The sequence below is a fragment of the Octopus sinensis genome, linkage group LG23, assembly GCF_006345805.1.
Source record: "Octopus sinensis linkage group LG23, ASM634580v1, whole genome shotgun sequence".
Classification (NCBI taxonomy): domain Eukaryota; kingdom Metazoa; phylum Mollusca; class Cephalopoda; order Octopoda; family Octopodidae; genus Octopus; species Octopus sinensis.
The window spans coordinates 32,376,667-32,402,029 of NC_043019.1; the positions used below are offsets into that span (position 1 = coordinate 32,376,667).

General features: G+C 39.9%; 1 protein-coding gene across 8 annotated transcripts in view; it reads left to right on the forward strand.

The window, feature by feature from the left end:
- The window catches only part of LOC115223373 (eyes absent homolog 1), a 441,365-nt gene extending 419,045 nt beyond the window's left edge, over nt 1–22,320 (forward strand). For all 8 annotated transcript variants that reach the window (XM_036512562.1, XM_036512564.1, XM_029793869.2 and 5 more), the window contains 7 exons: nt 2,429–2,518; nt 7,334–7,392; nt 12,221–12,381; nt 13,380–13,494; nt 14,921–15,042; nt 16,974–17,074; nt 18,572–22,320. In XM_036512562.1, coding sequence (XP_036368455.1) covers nt 2,429–2,518; nt 7,334–7,392; nt 12,221–12,381; nt 13,380–13,494; nt 14,921–15,042; nt 16,974–17,074; nt 18,572–18,652 — 729 coding nt within the window. In that variant the 3' untranslated portion in view covers nt 18,653–22,320. The remainder of the gene's footprint in view (nt 1–2,428; nt 2,519–7,333; nt 7,393–12,220; nt 12,382–13,379; nt 13,495–14,920; nt 15,043–16,973; nt 17,075–18,571) is intronic.
- Nucleotides 22,321–25,363: the final 3,043 nt, after the last annotated feature.

Sequence of the window (25,363 nt, forward strand, 5' to 3'; positions counted from 1 at the left end):
TCAATTCATAATGATGCGAATTGGTGCTAGTAGGGTATTAAGAGCACCATCCGAGTGTGATCGTTGCCAGAGCAGCTATCTGGCCTCCGTGCCGGTGGCACGTAAAAGACACCATTCGAGCGTGATTCATTACCAGTATTGCCTTACTGGCACCTGTAAAAAATTCGAGCGAGGTCGTTGCCAGTATTGCCTGACTGGCACATAAAAGCACCCACTACACTCTCGGAGTGGTTGGCGTTAGGAAGGGCATCCAGCTGTAGAAACTCTGCCAGATCAAGATTGGAGCCTAGTGCAGCCATCTGGTTCGCCAGACCTCAGTCAAAATCGTCCAACCCATGCTAGCATGGAAAGCGGACTTTAAACGATGATGATGATGATGATAGCAATCCGAATTGCTAAAGAGATAAAACTCTTTTCTGACATACATTTGTGAGTCCTTGCCTGTCCCTGTTGACCACATCTCAAGTCTTCTCCACCACCACCACCACTTCTACTACTACTACTACTACTACTACTACTGCTGCTGCCTCAAGGCTGTGGAACATTTAGAAGTGTCACTCCTTGACATACCATTCCTTTATGAATTCATTCTCTAAACAGCCTGTCCAGTCACCTTTCCCAACACACACACACACTCTCTCTCTCTCTCTAATCTGGTATGTTATTCCTTTCTCTTGCATACCACTACACCAGTACTTGTGATTTACCACTCAAAACTGTTCCTCTACTCAAGTGCTCTTTCAGCACTCTAATGTTGTGCCACTCGATGCTCATGTTACACTCAAAAATGTTCCACCTCTCAAAATCACTTTTGTACCTTTTATTATTATTATTTTTATTATCATTATTATCATTATTATTATTATTATTATTATTACTACTACTACTACCTCTGCCTTAGCAAATATGGAGGTTTTGTTTTCAGTTGTGTTTGTTTCTTTGTTTGCTTGTCCTTGGACAAGATATCTCAAAAACCGTTGGATGGATTCGGATAAAACTTCCAGGGTTGTTTGGCCTCATGACTGGCACAAACTGATTAGATTTTGGGATCGATCCAGTACCGGCCAAGGATTGTGGATTATTTTTCCTGATTCTTTTTACCTTATTTTTGAGAGCAATCAGATTCATTTTTAGTATTCTCTTTTGTGAGAGCAGTCGAGTTTATTTCAGATATTCTCATTTTAAAAATCATCTCTGGCTAATCGTTGAGAGGACATTGGTGTTGCCTTGGCGAAGGTTTGCACTCTCTGAGTGCTCTTATTATTATTAGTATTGTTATTTCTCAAGTAGTGCTCCACCAGTTTTGTTTGCACCGGCTTCACAATAACATTTTTTTTCTCTCTTCTGCCCATTATTTCTACTCTCTTATAACTCCTCTTTCACCACTTCTTCTTATACTCCTCTCACCGCCACCCTCTTTGTTCCCTCCACTATCATCATGACCACCTTTTAACTCTTTAGCATTCAGCTTACTTTGTGGAGGCGCAATGGCCCAGTGGTTAGGGCAGCGGACTCGCGATCATAGGATCGCGGTTTCGATTCCCAGACTGGGCGTTGTGAGTGTTTATTGAGCGAAAACACCTAAAAGCCCGACGAGGCTCCAGCAGGGGATGGTGGTGATCCCTGCTGTACTCTTTCCCCACAACTTTCTCTCACTCTTACTTTCTGTTTCTGTTGTACCTGTATTTCAAAGGGCCGGCCTTGTCACTCTCTGTGTCATGCTGAATATCCCCGAGAACTACGTTAAGGGTGCACATGTCTGTGGAGTGCTCAGCCACTTACACGTTAATTTAACGAGCAGGCTGTTCCGTTGATTCGGATCAACCGGAACCCTCATCGTCATAACCGACGGAGTGCTTCCTCCCTAATTCAGCTTACTGTCAAATGTAATGCTTATATATTCTCGTTGTTTTGCATTAATCCTGAATTATCTCATATTAAATGTATATAGGCGTAGGAGTGGCTGTATGGTAAGTATCTTGCTTACGAACCACATGGTTTCTGGTTCAGTCCCTCTGTGTGACACCTTGGGCAAGTGTCTTCTGCTATAGCCTCAGGCCAACCAAAGCCTTGTGAGTGGATTTGGTAGATGGAAACTGAAAGAAGCCCGTCATATATATCTGTAGGTGTGTTTGTACCCCCCAACATCGTTTGAGAACCGATGCTGGTTTCCTTGGACACTGGAATTATCTTATTGTTTCGTGGTCTATTTTTATTTAATTTTTTTTGTTGTTGTTTTTGGTGCCATGATGATGATGCTGCTGGTGGTATTGGAGGTGATGATAGTGATAGTGGTAATATTGACTGTAATGGTGTTATGGGTAATGGTGGTACTGTTGGTGGTGGTGGTGATGGTATTTGTGATGGTGGTGGTGGCAGCAGCAATGATTTCTTTTATTTCTAATGCGAATTCTCTTTTACTTTGCAGGATCCTCCTAGCTCTGTGTCTTTAGGATTAAGAATGGAGGAAATGATATTCAACTTGGCAGATACTCACTTATTCTTCAATGATCTAGAAGTAAGTTCAAACCCTACTTATTCCATTTTTCCTCCTTCTGTGTACTTTACTTTCCCTCACCTTACCCATATTTACACACGTTAACCCATTTGATACCAACCCGGCTGAAACCGGCTCTGGCTCTCTAGTACCAATGTCTTGTTTTCATAAGTTCTGAACGAAAATCTTCCGCCAAACCTTAGTCACAATTTATGTTCCTAACACTAGCTTAATCATAACTAAGTTATTTTACTAAATTCTTTGTTATATTTAAAGTAATTGAAAGAAACACAGAGCATCTCAAAATGAATACAGTAACGAAAGGGTTAAAGGGCCTTTACTCACACTCACATCAACAACAAAAGGCTTTAAAAACCAGGAGAGAAAAAACAAATTTAACTGCTTTTTCAATAGGAGAAAGAAAACCACATAGTGAAATTGCCTTGTGGTCCAAAAACTGCCCTGTGTGATTTGAAACTACCTTATGCTGCTTTGTGGTCATATCTCGTTGTTGGGAAAAGCTTGAGGATTGATCCGGCTTTCTGTCAGTTACAACAACAAGTGTTCCAGTTGACCCAGTCAAATATAACAGCCTGCTCATGAAATTAACATGCAAGTGGCTGAGTGCTCCACAGACATGCAAACCCTTAATGTAGTTCTCAGGGAGATTCAGCGTGACACAATGTGACAAGGCTGACCCTTTGAATTACAGGTGTACAACTCGTTTTTGCCAGCTGAGTGGACTGGAGCAACGAGAAATAAAGTGTCTTGCTCAAGGACTCAACACATCACCAGGAATTGAACTCACAGCTTTGCAACTGTGGGTTGAATACTCTACCCACTGAGCAACATGCCTTCTTAAGGAGCAAACCCCTAGGAACTACCATGTGTTGGAACCTTTAAGGCTGAGTGCTCCACGGACATGCAAACCCTTAATACAGTTCTCAAGGTGATTTAGCATGACACAATGTGACAAGGCTGACCCTTTGAATTACAGGTGTACAACTCGTTTTTGCCAGCTGAGTGGACTGGAGCAACAAGAAATAAAGTGTCTTGCTCAAGGACTCAACACATCACCAGGAATTGAACTCACAGCTTTGCAACTGTGGGTTGAATACTCTACCCACTGAGCAACATGCCTTCTTAAGGAGCAAACCCCTAGGAACTACCATGTGTTGGAACCCCTAAGGCAGTTGGACGTTGTCTAGAACCTTGTTATGAGTACCTCCTTCAATGACACCTGTGCCATATTGTAAGAGCCATGCTGTTTCTTTGGATCCTTTAGTGATGCTGAGAAGGGGATATGCTGCATGGGGAACAACTTGTCTCATTGTCCAGGTTTGGATCCTATCGAACACTCCATACTGGACAAATAGACACTGTGCCTATGGGGTGGCCAACTAGGGTCCATCCATGGTCATTAATATTACAATGATCTTTTGGGGGATCAGAGTTAGAACTGCTGCATGTGATTGTGTGTTTCTACGGAGGAATGGTTTCCTTGGACACTGGAATTATCTTATTGTTTCGTTGTCTATTTTTATTTAATTTTTTTGTTGTTTTTGGTGCCATGATACTGATGCTAATGGTGGTGGTATTGGTGGCGAGCTGGCAGAAACATTAGTATTTCGTCTGCCGTTACGTTGTGAGTTCAAATTCCGCTGAGGTCGACTTTGCCTTTCATCCTTTCAGGGTCGATTAAATAAGTACCAGCTACGCAAGGTGTCGATGTAATCAACTTAATACCTATGTCTGTCCTTGTTTGTACCCTCTATGTTTAGCCCCTTGTGGGTAATAAAGAAATAGGTATTGAAGGTAATGACAGACAGAGGCACAGTAAGATTTTCCAGAAAACCTTATCTTGTGCATAAATCACTTCCATCATCACTTTAATGTCTGCTTTTCCATGCTTGCATGGATTCGATAGAATTTGTTGAGGTGGATTTTTCTATAGCCAGATGCCTTTCTTGTCACTAACCCTCACCTCTTTCCAAATAAGGTAATATCTCCCCATTAGCCAGACATGTTCTTCACAGAAGATTCAAAATGGAAGATACCTATTTCTTTACTACCCACAAGGGGCTAAACACAGAGAGGACAAACAAGACAGACAAATGGACAGACAAAGTCGATTACATCGTCCCTCGGGCGTAACTGGTACTTAATTTATCGACCCCGAAAGGATGAAAGGCAAAGTCGACCATGGCGAAATTTGAACTCAGAACATAAAGGCAGACGAAATACGGCTACGCATTTCACCCAGCATGCTAACGTTTCTGCCAGCTCGCAGCCTTATTCAAAACGGAAGACACCACTTGTATGCCAGTGACTTTCATTTGCAGCTGGGACACAGTGCACAGTGTCAGATAAGGAGACGCAGTTATATGCATACACGCGCACAGTTTCCATCCACCAAATCCACTCGTAAGCCTTTGGTCGGCCCACGACTATAGCAGAAGACACCAAGGTGCTGTGCAGTGGGACTGAACTGAGAACCACATGGTTCAGAAGTAAATTTCTTACCACACAGCCATGCCTATGCCTGTAAATATTTAAAAGCACCATACGAGTGTCATCATTGACAGAGCGGCTAACCGGCTTCCGTGCCAGTGGCACTTAAAAGGCACCATTCCAGCATGATCGTTACCAGCGTCGCCTTAAAGAGCACCATCCGAGCGTGATCATTGCCAGAGCAGCTATCTGGCCTCCGTGCCGGTGGCATGTAAAAGACACCATTCGAGCAAGGTCGTTGCTAGTACCGACTGACTGGCACATAAAAAGCACCTACTACACTCTCGGAGTGGTTGGCGTTAGGAAGAGCATCCAGCTGTAGAAACTCTGCCAGATCAAGATTGAAGCCTGGTGCAGCCATCTGGTTCGCCAGCTCTCAGTCATTCGTCCAAACCATACAAGCATGGAAAGTGGGTGTTAAACGATGATGATGTGATTGCATATGTGTATATATTACATACATATAAACATTGAAAGGGATATATATATATTTAAGTATACACACACGCAGAAACCCAGGGTGCATTGTAAAATCTCTTACCATGGTACAGATAAAATTGGGTTCCTTTTTTTGCCCCCTCTTTCCATTCAACGCCTGTTGTCAATGACTTCTTGTTTGTTTGTTTTCTTTCTATTCTGAAAGAAAATTTTCCACTTCACCAAGCATGAAAAATGTCACCTGACAAATGTTGTAGTTGTTATTTCTGGTTACTATTATGTTTGCTTGTCTGTCTGTGTGTCTTTGACTATTGGCTCTGATTTCTGAAATATCTAAAGAAAGTGGTGTGGTGGGGGAAGCCATGACTTTCCTTCCATTGGTTTTGAGAGGCAGCTGGAGGCAAGAATATCTGTTTTCATCTCATCTTTTCTCTTTCTTGTCTCTCCTTTTTCCTTTGCATCTTGAACCTCTGTTTGCGAACAAATATTGAACATTACAAGTGTCACAAAAGGACATCTTTAACATGGCTGGACTGGCATCCCGATGACTGTCCCTTTCCCTTCAGGGCCCAAGGATACCTCACCTCTTGACATTTGTTGTCACTCTACAAAACTGAGGAGAGATAAGGGCCAGATTTAATATATGGGGCCAGTATAGACCAGATATAAATCCAGTGGCCTCAAACAACGAAGGCCCTTTTATAAAGCTTTTGCATTAAAATTTTTTTAAATATATTTACAGCAAGCAAATAAATAATTTGTAGATTTTTTATGGCTGGATGCTCTTCATCATCATCATCGTTTAACGTCCGCTTTCCATGCTAGCATGGGTTGGACGGTTCAACTGGGGTCTGGGAAGCCAGAAGGCTGCATCAGGCCCAGTCTGATCTGGCAGTGTTTCTACAGCTGGATGCCCTTCCTAACGCCAACTCTTCCTGTTAAAAACCCTACATAAGGTTTCCATGAAACACACAAAATACCCGTGGAATGCTCAGCCCCTTTACACCTCCCGATATTAATAAGTGTGGAGGTGCATGGCATTAGTGGTTAGACTTTTGCGCTCGTGATCATAAGAGCGTGGTTTCATTTCCTAGACCCGGGTGATAGTGTGTGTTGTTGAGCAAAACATTTTATTTCACACATTGCTTCAGTTTGTTCAGCTTGCAAAAATGGATAATCGTACGACAGTAGGGTGTCCGGGGGGGGGGTGTATGTGCCACAGAAACCAAGAAGCTGACTTTACGAGCCTATTGCTCCAGATTGGCCTCTGATACTTTTGATCTTAATAAGTAGGTAACTCCATTGAATCGAGCAACTGGAATACTCCTTGTGTAGTCAACAGTTGTTTTTAGTTTCATCCAGATTTCTTGATGCGACCCGGTGCCATGTGACTGGAGGAACCAGATGACCACATTCACTGATTGGAGATAATCTCTATATATATAAACGGCAAAATGTCTGTCTGTGTGTGTGTGTGTGTATATCCTTTATACAAATCAACAATTTTTCGGTTAGAGGGCTCGCACTTTCTATGGTCATTCAAAACCGTCCAAGGGTGGTCGTGCACATCTTTACATTTCCCCAGTCACCCCGCAAAGCCATTAAAAAATCATTAGAAGTGACTTTTTTGTGAATTTTCTATCCAAAACCCAATCAAAATGCCCGAAACTTGATACGCCAATTGAATGCCAGCTAGCTGTAGGTGATTGGTCGGAGATTTGGACAGTACTCGCGTGTATGTGCATGCGCACACAGCTGTATATGCATGCATTAGCACCTTGACACGGCGTTGCCGGTTCATAGTGCTAGTAACTGTTAAATGATGTTGTTTTTGTTGTTGTCGTTGCCAATAATAATTTAAGCCGTATTGTTTTATTGTTACTACAGGAATGTGATCAAGTTCATATAGATGATGTGTCATCTGATGATAACGGACAGGACCTTAGGTAAGAACCGCTTTTACTCATTCAATTAAGTCCCCTACTTCCTGTGGAACCCCTTTGATCCCTTTCGAGCAAAGATCATCGATGACTTTCCTTCACTGTTCTCATCTCGAGATTGTCTTTTCCACTTCTCTCTATTTGGATCACAGCATTTTCAACTTTGCTTCAGTATCCTGACTCCATTAGTTTTTAGGGCATCCCTCTTTCCTGCTTCCCTTCTGGGTTCCAGGACAGAGCCTGCTGTTTAATGTACCATGTTGGTTCCCTTTCAGATTTTGCTGTGCCACATCATATATTATTAGCACACCAGCCAGAATGCTTAGCCACATTTCATCCGTCCTTACGTTCTAAGTTCAAATTCTGCCAAAGTCAACTTTTCCTTTCATCCTTTCAGGGTTAGGAAATTAGTACCAATTACACACTGAATTTAATGTAATCTATTTCTTTACTACCCACAAGGGGCTAAACACAGAGAGACAAACGGATTAAGTCGATTATATCGACCCCAGTGCATAACTGGTACTTATTTAATCGACCCCGAAAGGATGAAAGGCAAAGTCGACCTCGGCGGAATTTGAACTCAGAACGGAGCGGCAGGCGAAATACTGCTAAGCATTTCGCCCAACGTGCTAACGATTCTGCCAGCTCGCCGCCTTAAATTTAATTTAATCTGAATTTAATGTAATCGACTCCTCCTCCCCCACCAAAAAAATTTCAGGCTTTGTGCTTTTAGTAGAGAGGATTATCATATGGTTTAGAAACTTAGTAATAACAAGCTTATTAACATTGAGGTTTATTATTAATTAATAAACATTTGAGCGATAAAATTAATTAGTAATAAATTTTATTTGTAATTCGACTTATTGTTAAATACACTTGCTAGGGATTAACTTATTAGCAGTATACTTATCAGGATAAAAGTATTAAGAAATTTATAATTAACAAACTGTTAATAAACAACTAATAATAATATTATTGGTAATAGATTGTAAAAACCCTTAATCAGTTGATAAGGTTTAATAATCTACTTACTACCGATAAAGTTTGTAATAAGCACCGCGATTAACTTTGCCTTTCATCCCTCCTGTGGGTGGGGCGGTTGTTAAAATAAAGTACCAGGCAAGGACTCGGTTTGTTAATATAGATAGACCAAACCCTGCAGCCCCTAAAATTGCAGTCCTTTAACGTAATCCAAAAAGTGCAAGGTGTGAAGCTGGAAGAATCGTTGCCATATGCAACATCTGTCTTTATGTTCTGAGTTCAAATTCCAGCGAGATTGACTTTGCTTTACATCCTTTCAGGGTCAATACATTAAGTACCTGTTGACTGCTAGGGGTCATGTATTCAAGTAGCCCCATCCACCAAATTATTCAGGCCTTGTGAAGATTATTCGTTTTTATTAAGGTGAAGGTGGCGAGCTGGCAGAATCGTTAGCTTGACAACTGATGTTGGTGAGTTTACATCCACCGTTACTTACAAGTTCGGAGGGGGGGGGCTGATAGAATAAGTACAAGGCTTACAAAGAATAAGTCCTGGGGTCGATTTGTTTGAGTAAAGGCGGTGCTCCAGCATGGCCACTGTCAAATGACTGAAACAAGTAAAAGAGTAAAAGACGTATGCCTCGATATATGAGTTCATTTCCAAACAACACTCGTAAACAGAAAATGAATCTTGTAAAAGCTTGTGAAGCAGGGTCCTCGTAAAGGGCCGTGTTATGGTGTGTATATATTCTTATTCCTTTAGTCTTTTATTTGTTTCAGTCATTTGACTGTGGCCATGCTGGAGCACCGCCTTTAAGTCGAACAAATCAACCCCAGGACAGGACTTATTCCTTATAAGCCTAGTACTTATTCTATCAGTCTCTTTTGCCAAACCGTTAAGTTACAGATATGTAAACACACCAACATTGGTTGCTAAGCGATGTGGGGGGGGGGGTGCAAACACAAAACACAAACATACACACACATATATATATATGTACGATGGGCTTCTTGCAGCTTTCACCTACCAAATCCACTCACAAGGCTTTGGTTGGCCCAAGGCTATAGTAGAAGACACTTGCCCAAGGTGCCACACAGTGGGACTGAACCCGAGAACCATGTGGTTGGTAAGCAAACTACTTACCATGCAGCCACTCCATATATATGACTAATGAACACAAACAGACAAGGTAGATAGGTAGACAGACAAATAAACAGATGCACAGTGGCTTTAAATAAAAATAAGAAAATAAAAATTTTTAAAAAAAAACACACCTTAGTTACTACTAGTAGTAGTAATTAGGGTAGAGTGACAAAAGCTGTAAATGATGCAGTGAACCACAGAGTGACCCGGTAGATAGTTGTAACTGAATATGATGCTATTGTTCACAAATATGCGTATACACAATATACACCCTCATAGCACTCGCATACGCACACACACTTCTGAAAAGATGATGGTGGTGGTAGGAGTGGCTGTGTGGTAAGTAGCTTGCTTACGAACCACATGGTTCAGGGTTCAGTCCCACTGCGTGGCACTTTGGGTACGTGTCATCTACTATAGCCTCGGGCCGACCAAAGCCTTGTGAGTGGATTTGGTAGACGGAAACTGAAAGAAGCCTGTCGTATATATGTATATATATATATATATATATGTGTGTGTGTGCGTGTTTGTGTGTCTATGTTTGTCCCCCTAGCATTGCTTGACAACCAATGCTGGTGTGTTTACGTCCCCCGTAACTTAGCGGTTCAACAAAAAAGAGACCAATAAAATAAGTACTAGGCTTACAAAGAATAAGTCCTGGGGTCGATTTGATTGACTAAAGGCGGTGCTCCAGCATGGCCACAGTCACATGACTGAAACAAGTAAAAGCGTGGTGATTAGCATAGGCCCAAACCCTGAAGTTATGGGGAAGGGACTAGTCAGTTAGTGCACAGGATAAAATGTTTATCAGTATTTCGCCCTTTCAGGGTCGATAAAATAAGTACCAATTGAACACTGGAACCGATGTAATCGACTCATCCCCTCCCACAAAATTGCTGCCCTTCTGGCAAAATTTGAAACCATTATTATTATTATTATTATTATTATTATTAAGGCAGTGAGCTGGCAGAATCATTAGCATGCCTGCCAAAATGCTTAATGGAATTTCATCTGTCTTTACATTCTGAGTTCAAATTCTTCTGAGATTGACTATGCCTTTCATCTTTTCAGGGTCGATTAAATAAGTACCAGTTACGCACTGGGGTCGATTAGATAAGTACCAGTTACGCACTGGGGTCGATTAAATAAGTACCAGTTATGCACTGGGTTCGAGTAAATAAGTACCAGTTATGCACTGGGTTCGAGTAAATAAGTACCAGTTATGCACTGGGTTCGATTAAATAAGTACCAGTTACATATTGGGGTCGATTAAATAAGTACCAGTTACGCACTGGAGTTGATTAAATAAGTACCAGTTATGCACTGAGGTCGAAGTACCAGTTACACACTGGGGTCAATTAAATAAGTACCAGTTATGCACTGGGTTTAATGTAATCGACTTAATCCCTTTGTCCTTGTTTGTTCCCTCTATGTCTAGCACCACTGTGGGCAATAAAGAAATAATAATAATTATTGTTATTATTTTCATCATCATCACCATCACCAGTTGAGTAGGTGTTTTGAGATGGAAAAGATGTTTCTTTACTTTATAGATTTAGGGTTTGGATTAAGATAATTTTGTATGGAATTCAAGAATTAATGGGATCCAATGAATGAACAAAGGTCCCAGATTGCATGAGGCACAAGTAAGCTTTGTTGAGTGCTATTGACTGACCATGACCCAGACAGGGTGCAGCAAGGGGGAACTGGCTACTCCAGAGCTCTCAGTATGTGAAAAATGCCAGAGAGGAGTGGATTGAATAAAGCGATGTAATAATACTCTACTTAAATGCCACCGGCAGCCACCTTGTCTATCTATTATGTCGAGGATCTAATCACTTGTCACTTGCAGGTTGACAATACTATCTGGCCTCTCTCATTGACGAACAATAAGTCATCTGTGTGTGTGTGTTGGTATGAAGTGAAATGGTTGTGTGCCATGGGGTGGTTTTGTGATGTTATGATGTATGCATTTGTGTGTGTGTGTGTGTTCATTCATTAGTTTTATGTTTGCTTTTTTTTTTTCATGCTGGCATGGGTTAGGTGGATCCTTCTTGGAGGCAGTATTTTGCAACCTGGATGTAGACTGTGTGGTTAGAAGTTTGTTTACCAAACCTTTGTGAGTGGGTCTAGTAGGCAGAAACTAAAAGAAGCCTGTTTGTGTGTGTGCGTGTATCACTGTCTCCTTGCCTTCACATTGTGTGATAGTTGTAAACGAATGTGACAGTCTTGCAAATGGTATCCTTCATTTCCAATTTTCCATCATAATGTATCTCGTTACGGGGGAATAGTAACCTATTTCTTTACTACTCACAAGGGGCTAAACACAGAGAGGACAAACAAGGACGGACAAACGGATTAAGTCGATTATATCGACCCCAGTGCGTAACTGGTACTTAATTTATCGACCCCGAAAGGATGAAAGGCAAAGTCGACCTCGGCGGAATTTGAACTCAGAACGTAACGGCAGACGAAATACGGCTACGCATTTCGCCCAGCGTGCTAACGGTTCTGCCAGCTCGCAAGCGGGTATGGGTTGGTGACAGGAAGAGCATCCGGCCATAGGAAATCCGTCTCAAGGAAACTCCGTCTGCCCCATGCAAGCATGGAAAAGCAGACATTAAGCACAACGATCATAATGACAAAGAAAAATGATTTGTTTTATTGTTTTTCATATTTTTCTTTTATTCTTTTTTTATATTTCCAGTTCATATAACTTTGCAACTGATGGTTTCCATGCAGCCACCACCAATGCAAATCTGTGTATAGCCACTGGTGTTCGCGGAGGAGTCGACTGGATGCGGAAGCTCGCCTTTCGGTACCGACGGATAAAGGAGATATACAATAGTTACAGAAATAATGTAGGAGGTTGGTATTTGTCATTTTGGATCACTCTCTCTTTTACTCTTTTACTCTTTTACTTGTTTCAGTCATTTGACTGCGGCCATGCTGGAGCACCGCCTTTAGTCGAACAAAAAGACCCCAGGACTTATTCTTTGTAAACCCAGTACTTATTCTATCACTCTCTTTTGCTGAACAACTAAGTGACGGCGACTTAAACACACCAGCATCGGTTGTCAAGCAATGCTTGGGGGACAAACACAGACACACAAACATACATACACACACACACACATATATATATATACACATATATATATATACGATGGGCTTCTTTCAGTTTCCGTCTACCAAATCCACTCACAAGGCTTTGGTCGGCCCGGGGCTATAGTAGAAGACACTTGCCCAAGATGCCACGCAGTGGGACTGAACCCAGAACCATGTGGTTGGTAAGCAAGCTACTTACCACACAGCCACTCTTGCACCTATGATTAGTTATTGATTTATTATGAAGTTGCTGATAGAAATGATAGTTACTGACATTTTAGGCTAAAAAAAGGGGGAAAACATCAAGAACAAGGTATTTGGGGTTAGAAATAAGTGGCAAATACCCTAGAGTACATTTTCATTCAAATATATATTTACTAGACATTTCTAAATGAAAATATATGGGATAATATCTTAAGAGATTAAATACCATCACTACCATTATCCTTACTATCACACTCATGCCTTTGGTCCCCTGGGGCAGCAGACCCCAACCACCAACTTACAGACTAGTACCAGGCCATTGGGTCACTTAGTATCAAGCCATTCAGGAAGAATAAAATTTTATTTTATTGACAATCAATCGCAGTCTTGCATGGTTCTGGGTTCAGTCCCACTGTGTAGCACCTTGGGCAGGTCTATTCTGCCATAGCCTTGTGAATGGATTTGGTAGACGGAAATGACTACACACACACACTCCCTTTCACGTATTTGTTCTTGCATATTAATGCATGTTGCCATTTTTTGTTGCATTCCAGGTTTATTAGGTCCGCAGAAACGGGAACAGTGGCTTCAATTGAGGCAAGAAATTGAAAACATCACAGACAGTTGGCTAACAATGGCATTGAAATCTCTCAACATAATCAACACCAGGTACGTATATTATATTTTATATATCATATATATCACATGACCGACCAGACCATCAGATGTTGTTACACATCGCTGGTCACAATGCATTCGCATTGTTTTAGCCTTCGAATGACGCCACCCCGCTGGCTAAGCGAGCAGGCCAACAGAAGAAAGAGTGGTGAAAGAGTACAGCAGGGATCACCACTCCCTGCCGGAGCCTCGTGGAGCTTCTGGGTGTTTTCGCTCAATAAACACTCACAACACCCAGTCTGGGAATCAAAACCGCAATCCTACGACCGCGAGTCCGCTGCCCTAACCACTGGGCCTCCACATCATTATATATATATATATATACATATATATATATATATATATCTCCCCAGTACCACCTGACTGGCTTTCGTGCCAGTGGCGCATAAAAGACACCATTCGAGCATGGTTGTTGCCAGTGCTGCCTGATTGGCCCTCGTGCCAGTGGCATTTAAAAAGCACCCACTACATTCTCAGAGTGGTTGGCATTAGGAAGGGCATCTGGCTGTAGAAACCTTGCCAGGTCAGATTGGAGCCTGTTGCAGCCTCCTGGCTTTCCAGTCCTCAGTCAAACCATCCAATCCATGCCAGCATGGAAAGCGAATGTTAAACAATGATGATGATGATATGTTTATAAAAATAACAACTTAAATGTAGAATGAAGGGACATGAAATTGACATAACACCTGTTTCTGTAAACAAACAATTTATTCCATATCTCTTACAATGTTATGCAATACAGGCCACAACATAGGGAACTATGTAATAATCCTATAGCCAGGATCATAACTATCCCCTATATATTTATATATATATTTTAGATTTTCCCTTCATTGTCACTGAAGATAACTGGGTTGTCAGCTTTACATTTTGTGGGTCCTGAGGTTGCTTTTTAGGCCTATTATGGCATAAAATCTGTGGTTGGGATTCAGTGGGACTTTTGCTTTCCCTGCAGCCCTCGTCTCTTTAGATTCTCTAAAGTTATCTTGGTGTATAAGTTGACCTACCAATTTTTACCTGGAAATATTTCACATAAGCCAGAAACTAGGGTATGTGCATACATGAGACAAGAAGGGTACAATTTGAAAGAAATTCAGCTGCTATTTCTAACAGGTTGAACAGCCATGTAGAAGTTTCCTTCGTTGGCTCCATACATAGATACATACAGTAGTTTCTGGCACACAAATCAACATAGTATATAGTGTAAACATTCAAACATTGTCACTATCTTTCCAAATCCTGCCACATTTTTGGTCCTCCAAAGTCGTTTTGGTGTATAGGTCAACCTACCCCCTTTTTTAAAACTGAAAATCTGTTTGGAAAATTTGGTATATGCGAATATTTGATAAATGGAGATTGTTCAGAAGCCTATCCATATGAGACACATTTATTTATTTATTTCTTTAAATCTTTTCAGATCTAACTGTGTAAATGTGTTAGTGACAACCACTCAGCTTGTGCCTGCATTAGCTAAGGTGTTGCTTTATGGTCTGGGAGGAGTTTTCTCAATTGAAAACATATACAGTGCAACAAAAATAGGTTGGTAAACTCATTTCTTTCCACCTCTCTCTCTCTCTCTCTCTATGCATGCAGCATGTGTGTTTGTTTTTTTGTCTGTCTCTGTGTTCATAGCTGTATTTGTTTGTGTGAATGTCATTCTCTCCTCTTTCTTCATATATATATATATATATATGTATAAAGCATGTGCTGGTACTGTGTTAATGCATCCATGCTGGTGCTACATAAACACACTCATGCCAGTGTTACATAAATGAACCCGTGCCAGTGCTACATATCATATATATCCAGCACCAGATGACTGGCTTTTGTGCCAGTGATGCATAAAAGACACCATTCGAGCATGGTCATTGCCAGTGGCATTTAAAAAGCACCCACTACATTCTCAGAGTGGTTGGCATTAGGAAGGGCATCTGGCTGTAGAAACCTTGCCAGATCAGACTGGAGCCTGGTGCACATACATGCACTCGTGCCATTGCTACATAAATGCACCCGTGTTTGGTGCTACGTAAACACACCCATGCCAGTGCTGAGTAAATGCACCCATGCTGGTGCTGCTTGTTTGTTTGCTGAGCGAAGCGGTCTTCGTCCCAGTGGGAGAAGTCCGAAACGTGGTCCTTTGCTATTCGTAAGACCCGCAGAAGAGAAAGCAGGTCAACCCCCGACACCAAGAGCATCGACGGATGGATGAATGCACATCCAGGCTCAGCGGTTGTGTAGGAAGTCTGGGACAAGATACAGGAAGAAAGAGTGAGTGAAAGAGTACAACGGGTTGCCACCACCCCCTGCCAGAGCCTCGTGAAGCTTTAGGTGTTTTCGCTCAATAAACATACACAATGCCTGGTCTGAGAACTGAAACCGCGATCTTCCGACCACGAGTCCGTTGCCCTAACCACTGGGCCATTGCGCCTCCACTGCTGGTGCTGCATAAATGCATCCATGCCCGTGGTATATAAAAAGCACCCAGCTCACTCTATAAAGTGGTTGGCATTAGGAAGGTCATCCAGCCATAGAAACCATGCCACAACAGAGAGCTGGAGTCTGAACAGTTCCATGGCTATCCAGCCCCATGTCAAACTGTCCAGCCCATGCCAGCATGGATAGTGGATGCTAAGCGATGATGATGATAATGTGTATAAGGTGCTGAGCTGGCAGAATTGATTACATGCCCAGCAAAATACTTAGAATATAAAAGATAGATGAAATGTTGCTGAGTTCAAATTCCACCTACGCAGAATTTACCTTTCATTACCAGTTGAACTTTGGGATCGATGTAATCAACTTACCCGCCAAATTTCAGGCCTTGTTCCTATAGTAGAAAGGTTTATTATTATTGAGGCAGCAAGCTGGCGGATCCATTAGCCAGCTGTAGAAATGAGTTGTGATGCTGCTGGTGCCAAGCTGTATCGGCCTTTGTCTTTCCCTTGGATAATAACATCGGTGGCATGGAGAAGGGAGACTGGTATGCCTGGGCGACTGCTGGTCATCCTTAACCCTTTTGTTACTAAACTGGCTGAAACCGGCTCTGGCTCTGAGTACAAATGTCTTGTTTTCATGAGTTTTGAATTAAAATCTTCCAACAAACCTTAGTCGCAATTTATGTTCCTAACACTAGGTTAATGATAACTAAGTTATTTTACTAAATTCTTCGTTATATTTAAAGTAATTGAAAAGAACACAGAGCACTTCAAAATAAATACGGTAACGAAAGGGTTAAACAACTTTGACCAGACTTGTACTTTGGAGAGGAACTTTCTAGGTGCAATCCCATGGTCGTTCATGACCAAAGGAGCTCTTTACACTTGCTCTTAACTGAAATTTAATGGTGGGGATCCAAGTTCAGATTCCTGCTTACTGTAACATGATATTACAGTTCTCTCCCCCCCAACACACACACACACACACACACATTTTCATCTCCGTTTTCACTGTCTTTTTCTTTCTCTCCTTAGGAAAAGAAAGCTGTTTTGAAAGAATAGTATCTCGATTTGGGCGGAAGTGTACCTACGTTGTCGTTGGTGATGGTCGGGATGAAGAAGCTGCTGCTAAACAGGTAATGACTTCCATCTCTCACCTGCACATTCAATTCTCTACACCTGTAAATAGTATACAAACTCACACCTGTGAGTGTGTGTGTGTGTGTGTATATACATACATACACATACATCCATGTAAATATACATACATAAATACACACACACACATATACATACATATATATACATACATATACACACATACACACACATACATACATACACACACATACATACATACACACAAACATAAACATACATATACACATACACACACATACATATACACACATACACGCACACACACAAATACACACACACACACACAAATACATACATACATACATACACCTATATATATATATATATATAACTTACTTGGAGAAGAGAAAACAACGCGTGCGTTCAGTCATATAACAATTTAATAAATAAATAAAACATGCATATATACATACATATATGTACATACCTACATCTACATGTATGTATACAGGCATATATGAGTACAGGACACCACAAATAAACGTAGAACGCAACGAGAAACGAAAACATAAAATCAAACAAGGAAACGGACTTTTTTTAACAAAAAAAAAAACAGAGTACAAGACAAACAATACAAGGAAAATTCCCCTTCATCAAATAAAGATAGACTTGTTTTCTATTCCAAAGAAAAACGATTATGCAACCGAAGAGTTTAAAGCACCAGTAATGATAAGGCTGTTGACTGGGAGAACACAAACATGGTTTAAACAGTAAGCTTGGCAGGAAAGAAAATGTGCCCTTAAGCAGTACAAAACGACAAAAAATGGAAGGTACAGGTTGACTAAAGAAAAGTAGGACAAAAACAGCTTTATCGATCACATTCTCACCTGGAATCGATTTTTGTAATTTTTTTCAAGACTTATACATGCCCTGATACCGTTGGTATCTACATATGAAATTTGAGTGCAATCAGATGGAGGATGCCCGAGATCCGATAAGACACACAGACAGAATGGATTTTATATAAGAGATATAATTATAGGCGCAGGAGTGGCTGTGTGGTAAGTAGCTTGCTAACCAACCACATGGTTCCGGGTTCAGTCCCACTGCGTGGCATCTTGGGCAAGTGTCTTCTGCTATAGCCCCGGGCCGACCAATGCCTTGTGAGTGGATTTGGTAGACGGAAACTGAAAGAAGCCTGTCGTATATATATGTATATAAGTGTGTATGTGTATATGTTTGTGTGTCTGTATTTGTCCCCCTAGCATTGCTTGACAACCGATGCTGGTGTGTTTACGTCCCCGTCACTTAGCGGTTCGGCAAAAAGAGACCGATAGAATAAGTACTGGGCTTACAAAGAATAAGTCCTGGGGTCGATTTGCTCGACTAAAGGCGGTGCTCCAGCATGGCCGCAGTCAAATGACTGAAACAAGTAAAAAGAGAGAGTATGTTGATTTTTGGATTTGTTTAGTTCTTAAATTAATATTTTTTGTTTTATGTTAATTAATTTTTCTTGTTTCATTCTTTTCTAGATGAACTGGCCATTTTGGCGGATCTCGAACCATTCCGATCTGGCAGCCCTGCACCATGCTCTGGAACTCAGTTACCTCTAGCAACTTGGTTCCAGGAAGTGGGGTGGGTGGGTGATTGGGCAGGTGCAGGAGGGGGGGTTGTTCCTTCACCACAAACCAGCAGCTTTGCAGCCTTGACTCCTGCTGCTGCTGCCGCCAGCACTACCATTCACGACAGTATCAGCAGCAGCAGCTCTTCTCCCCACTACCCATTTACCCTCGCCCCACCCCCTCTCCATGCGACCCATCTCTACGCCCCCAAGTCCATCAGATTTGCTCACAACTTCACCCCTCCCCCACATCCTTTTTATCATCTCATACACTTCCTACCACCATTCTTGTCCTCTCGTGGCCTCCCCCTCAACATCTCCCCCACCATCATTGCACTCCTTTTTTTTTTTTTGTTCTTCTCTTTCTCATGATAAATTGTTTTAGAGTATGTGTTATATATCATTTAATAACAACAGGGTTTATTTTTATGTGAGCGACTTTAAGTTTCATGGTACGATGGTGCAGTATTCAGAGGAACTTGTATAGCACACTGTGTCCTATGAATAGAAATACAAATCACAAATCCTGTTTCTATTAAATGATATTTATCTTTCACTGGATTGAGTACTTTTTCATTGATCCCAACCAACAAACAAACAACATATGTGTATTTGATAAATATATATATATGTACATACATACATACAACCACATGCATGGTGACCATAGCACATATTCCAACATCTTTTACCCTTAGCAGTAAACTGTCAACAAAACTATGTTGGATGATAAACTTATTATTATTATTAATTTTAATATGTAAGCCGACAGAATCATTAGTGCTGCAGAACAAATTGCTTTGTACCAATTTTTCTGCGTTCAAAGTCTGCCAATGTTGACTTGGCTTATCATTCTCTCGGGGAAGCGGGGGCAGTTGATAAGATAAAGTACCAGTGATGTTCTGTGGTTGATGTAATCGACTTGCCTTCTCCTTTCGAATTGCTGACCCTAAGGTAGAATTTAGGGAGAATTATTTTGCTTAAGTTCAACTTTGCTTGGACTTAATGTACATTGAGTTCATTAATGAACTCAGATTATATGCGTCCAACTTGCTCACAATTCTGCCAGCTTGTTAAGAATAATAACAATAACTATTATTAATAATAATAGTTATTATCTGGCAAAAACCCAAGGTAGCTAAATTTTTAAAATTTATTTTGTTGGTGGGGAAAGAGGTGCATTGAGAGGGTTGATTAGATTTAGAAAAGAAAAACAAGGAGATATATAATATACATACATTTGTATACATGCACCCACATATACACGAGGGATGACCATATCATATATTCCATCATTTTTGGTCTTAGCAGTAATCTAATATCAACAAAACTATGTTCTAAATTTCAAACCCCGAAGAATTTGAAGATCATAAAGAGGAACATGTAAATAACAAAATAGGGCATTGTATCCAAAATTCTGCTATTTTAACATTTCTCCAATAAAAATAATAATGGGTATTTTTGTAAAAACTTTTAAACAATAGCTAGACACAAAAAATGCACAAGATCAAATGCAAATTGTCTGGACAGAACAGTTTAGAACAGGGTTCATTCTAGATTGGTTTGGATCAAACTTTACTAGACTGGTGCCAATTAGAAGCGCCAAAGATTTTCTGGATTTAACATTTACACCTAAAGGTTTTCCGGAAATAACCCTTACACCTAAAATTGTTGACAGATCAAAAGTAGTACTCTGTCGGTTAAGACAATGAGGGTTCCTGTTGATCTGATCGAGAGGAACAGCCTGCTTGTGAAATTAACATGCAAGTGGCTGAGTACTCCACAGACACAACTCTCTTTAATGTAGTTCTCAGGGAGATTCAGTGTCACAAACATAATGTGACAAGGCTGGCCCCTTTGAAATACAGGTATTACTCATTTTGCCAGCATGAAATAAAGGGTTTTTACTCAAGGATATGGCACACCACCAGGAATTGAACTCACACCCTCAAGATCTTGAGCTGAATACCCTAACCATTAATCCATGCTTCATGACATCATTGTTATGTGTGTCTTATCTGTCTTTATAGAAGAATATCAGGAAATTCAGATTTCCTGTGATATTATTTCATGGTCAGAATCACCCAAATGCACTCAAAAGGGGCAGCATTGGAGGATGACCCTAATTAGCTAAAAACTGAAGCAGCAGTTTTTTTTTATGTATTAGGCTTGCAATATTCTTGATATGAAATCATGTCTCAAAACAAATTTTTTATTTTTGGAGGGTCGTTGTGTAAATAATAAACACACACGTGGGTCCAATTTCACTTCCTTATTATTAGTTAGTTGGTTAAACAACTAACTAGTTTTCTAATAATAAAGAAGTGAAATTGAACCAGTGTATGTGTGTTATTGGCATAATGGCCCTCCCAAGATATAAACAAAACATTCAGACTTAGGAGTTAAACAATGGGACTCTCTCTCTCTCTCTCTCAGCAAAGCAAATTTTAAGACCACTCTGATTCAATTAGTTATTGCTGTTTTATCAAAGCATCCTCTTAAGATTACACTGCTGTTTCTCTCTTTGTAGGATAGAGTTCTAAAAAAAATGCTACATGTGTGTTGTGAACTGACAATTGGCAAACAGCAGCAGTTCTTTGTAATCTTTGCTTTACATTGACCTAATGAGTATGTGTGTGTGTATATATAAAGGATAAATGACCAAAAAACACAAGAGACAAGATTTAGCAAAGGTGTTATTAGTCTAACGCTTAAAAGAAAAGGGAAAGGATCCTTAATGTTTTGGACACTAGCACTTCATCAGGAAAAGGAGTGGCAAAAGAAAGAAAAGTGGTGAGGAGATAACAAACAAACACACACTCACAATTAAGTAAATGCATTTGTCTACAAACTAAAGGCAAAAGAACTCAATACAAAGAGTTTGAAATTTATATTTTGAAACTGACATATCACATCTCCAATCACCTGTCATTTTCTTCTGATGAGGGCGACCTGGCTTCCCCTAACAGACCCATTGAAACTTGTTATTACATACATCAACATGGGTCTTTATTATATATGAACGTGCATAAGCCATAGTGCTCCTATCATTGTCTCTCTCTAAGTTATAGTCCACTCAGTAGAGGTATATAGAAACACATGCATATGTATGTGATGTATGTGTGTGTGTATATATATATATATATATATATAATCTCCATGATAAGACATATGACCTACACACACACACATATATATATATATATAGACATATATACACATATTGTGTCCAAGGAAAATTTTGTTTTTTACTTTATCACTCTTCTTCTCCTTTGCTACCTGTGCATATACTTGGGGTAAAGGAGATTACTTGTAGCTGCTCTACCCTATCATAGTGGTCCCTTGTTTTTTTTAGGTTTTTTTTTGGGGGGGGGTAGCCTTAACCTCTCACATTACTTCAACCATTCTTCAACTCACTCCATCTTTCATTCAAATTCAACATTTCTCTCAATTCCACAACTCCTTCATCCACTTTTGACCTGACCTGACCTGACCAGACCAGGCCCTGTTCACTCTTCCCCCAACTCACCCTAACATCCATACATCCAATTCCAAGTTACTCTTTCCAGTGGGACAGATTTTTTTTTTTTTCATGTTTGGGGTGGGGGGAAGGGTTATGGCACAAATGGGAGTGAATAAGAACAACAAAGAGGAGTAAAAAAAAACAAAAAGCTGAGGTACAAACCCACCCCTTCTGCCTCGACCTCCATTTCTCCTGTCAAATGGAACTCATGCCTGATATTAAATTCTTGACCATCATCCTCGTTTGACCTTCATCCCTGCTTCCCTTCTCTGTCTACCTTCCACAATCCTTAAAAAACATGATCAAAAACCAACAAGAAAGGGCATGGTTTGATTTTAATTTGATGACCCTTAAGGATTAAAGAATGTTTCATTAAAACCCCTAAAAGAATAAAATGGCACTAACATCAACAACATGAACAGAGTCGAAAACCAGAAGAAACTCTGGGGTTATTATTATTATTATCACATCTTTGTGCCACTACCCGACTCCCTCATCCAGCCCCGCCCCGTCATGTCACCCCCTCCCTCCCACCCCTCTCACTCCACACTTCCAAAGAAATTTTTAAAATTTATGAAAAAAAAAATAAAATAAAATTTACGAAAGAGAAATTATGAAGGAAAGACGAAATTTAAAAAAAAACAAAACAAAGGGATATAAAAAAAAATTATAAAGAAATGTAAAAAAAAAAATTAATAATAAAAGACAAGACAAAAATGATTTTAAAATAATAAAAAAATAAAATCCACCATTATGAAAACGAAACAAAAAAAAAATGAGAGAACAACAACAATAACGATGATGATCATAATAAAAATAATAACGATGATGATAACAATAATAATAATAATGTTAATTGAGATTGTTTGCTCCTATGTATTGACTGATTTCTTCGTGATATGTAGAATTTTTTTGGATGCAGTTGAATTTCAAGACAAGGAGTGCTTTTCCGTTAAGAGTTAATAACCTCAATGGAATGGACTCTGTGTATTTTTCCTCTCTGGTATTAAAAAGAAAAAAAAAAGAAAGAAAAAAACAAAAAACACTAAAAACAAAAAATAACAATTACTGTCATATGTATAAAAAAAATATATTTGTACAGTACTATTTTTTATTATTATTATTTTTTTTTTTTTTGGCATGTTCATTTGTTATTCATCAGCTGAAAAAAAAAAAAGAAAAAACACCCAAATACAGCTAAGCGGAGCGACAGCTAGTGTGTCTGTTTGTTTCTTTATTTTTTGTAGTTTGTTGGTTGAGCTAAAGAAAGATACAGGACCAACCTAAAGGTTTACCAGCTGCAACTATCACCCCGTCCCTTTTTTTTTTTGCAGGCACAGTATATCTAGGACTACATCAACTATATATATATATAATGACAAATATTAGTGACAAATATTACCTCTCTGAGGCTGGCAGAATCGTTAGCACGCCAGGTGAAATGCTTAGCGGTATTTCATCTGTCTTTACATTCTGAGTTCAAATTCCCCCGAGGTTGACTTTGCCTTTTATCCTTTCAGAGCCGATAAATTAAGTACCAGTTATGCACTAGGGTTGATGTAATTGACTTAACCCTTTAATGTTCAGATTATTCTATCAAACATAATACTTATTGATTCCCATTGATTTGAATTAATCATGCATTATCTCATATCTTCAAGATGTTGATGGTGTAATTACCTAATGTAGAATAACATTGTAGGGTAGGTGTGAGAGGCTGGGTCTGGTCAGTTTGAACATAAAACAGATTAACTATTTTGGCCAGTTTAAATACTAAAGAGTTAAGAGTTAAGCCCTTTGTCTGTCCTTGCTCGTCTCTTCTATGTTTAGCCCTTTGTGTGCAATAAAGAAATAAATATTTGTCTCCACTTAAATGTGGACATTCCATTGAAACTATACTGCAGTGGTTACCATGAGCCACAGAACAGTTTGTTTATAACAGGACATCCACATCCAGGTGGGGGATAAATATTACCTTTCGCTAATAATATTGCTTCTGTCACACATATATATGGATTCAGGTAATCTGGTTCTACTCATAAAAAAAAGCTCCTTAATGTATCATTCTACAAAGCATAGAATATATTATTATACAAGAAAAAATTAGGTGTGTATAAATTCATAAATGACACATGTTCTTCAGTTATGAAACAATCTAAATAATTTTACCTGCATCGCCTTACTAGCACCTGTGCTTGTGGCATGTGAAAAAACATTTGAGCAAGGTCGTTGCCAGTGCCACTGGACTGGCTCCTGTGCAGGTGACACATAAAAAGTACCATTTGAACGTGGCTGTTGCCAATATACCGCCAGACTGGCACGTAAAAGCACTCACTACATTCTCGGAGTGGTTGGCCTTAGGAAGAGCATCCAGCTGTAGAAACTCTGCCAGATCAAGACTGGAGCCTGGTGCAGCCATCTGGTTTGCCAGACCTCAGTCAAATCGTCCAACCCATGCTAGCATGGAAAGCGGACGTTAATGTAGACATGTAATTTATTTATTATTAAATTCATCATCGTTGTTTATTTTGAAGGATTTTTTAATGCTGACATGTAAAAAATTATTTACATGTTTAAGTTACAAAAGAATTTAAATGCCCCTGTGGAAATGGGAATAATTTTCCAATGTCGTTATTTTAAATTTCTTAAAGGCAGGAGGCATGTTAACAGAGTTGTTAGCGCATCGGACAAAGTAGCAGAATTTATTCTAACTGTTTACATTCTGAGTTTGACTTTGCCTTTCAGGATCAGTAAAATAAGTACCAGTTGAGCGCTGGGGTCAATGTAATTGACTATTTCCCTCCTCCTAAAAGTATTTGAAGCCATTGTTTCACAACCGCAGGTTCATGAGATGGTTGTGATCTGTAAACAGTTTTGCATAGGAACAGCAAAGCATGAACATGCAATACACACGTCAAAGTAAAACGGAAGAGAAAAAATAACACTAGTTATATGATGGTTTTCATGCCACGTCTGACACCACTATCTCACAGCTTTGCTGCAATTTTCTCATTTTAAATTGCACCTGATCCCCATCCTCAAAAGAGGAGATTCAATTGAATTCCAGAATTGCACAATATGCCCACTGCAGCATTCAGTATCCAGAAGCAGAGGTTGTTGGTAAAAAACTCCCTCTATTCAATTTGGTTTCAATGACCATGACCATGAATGTGAATACAA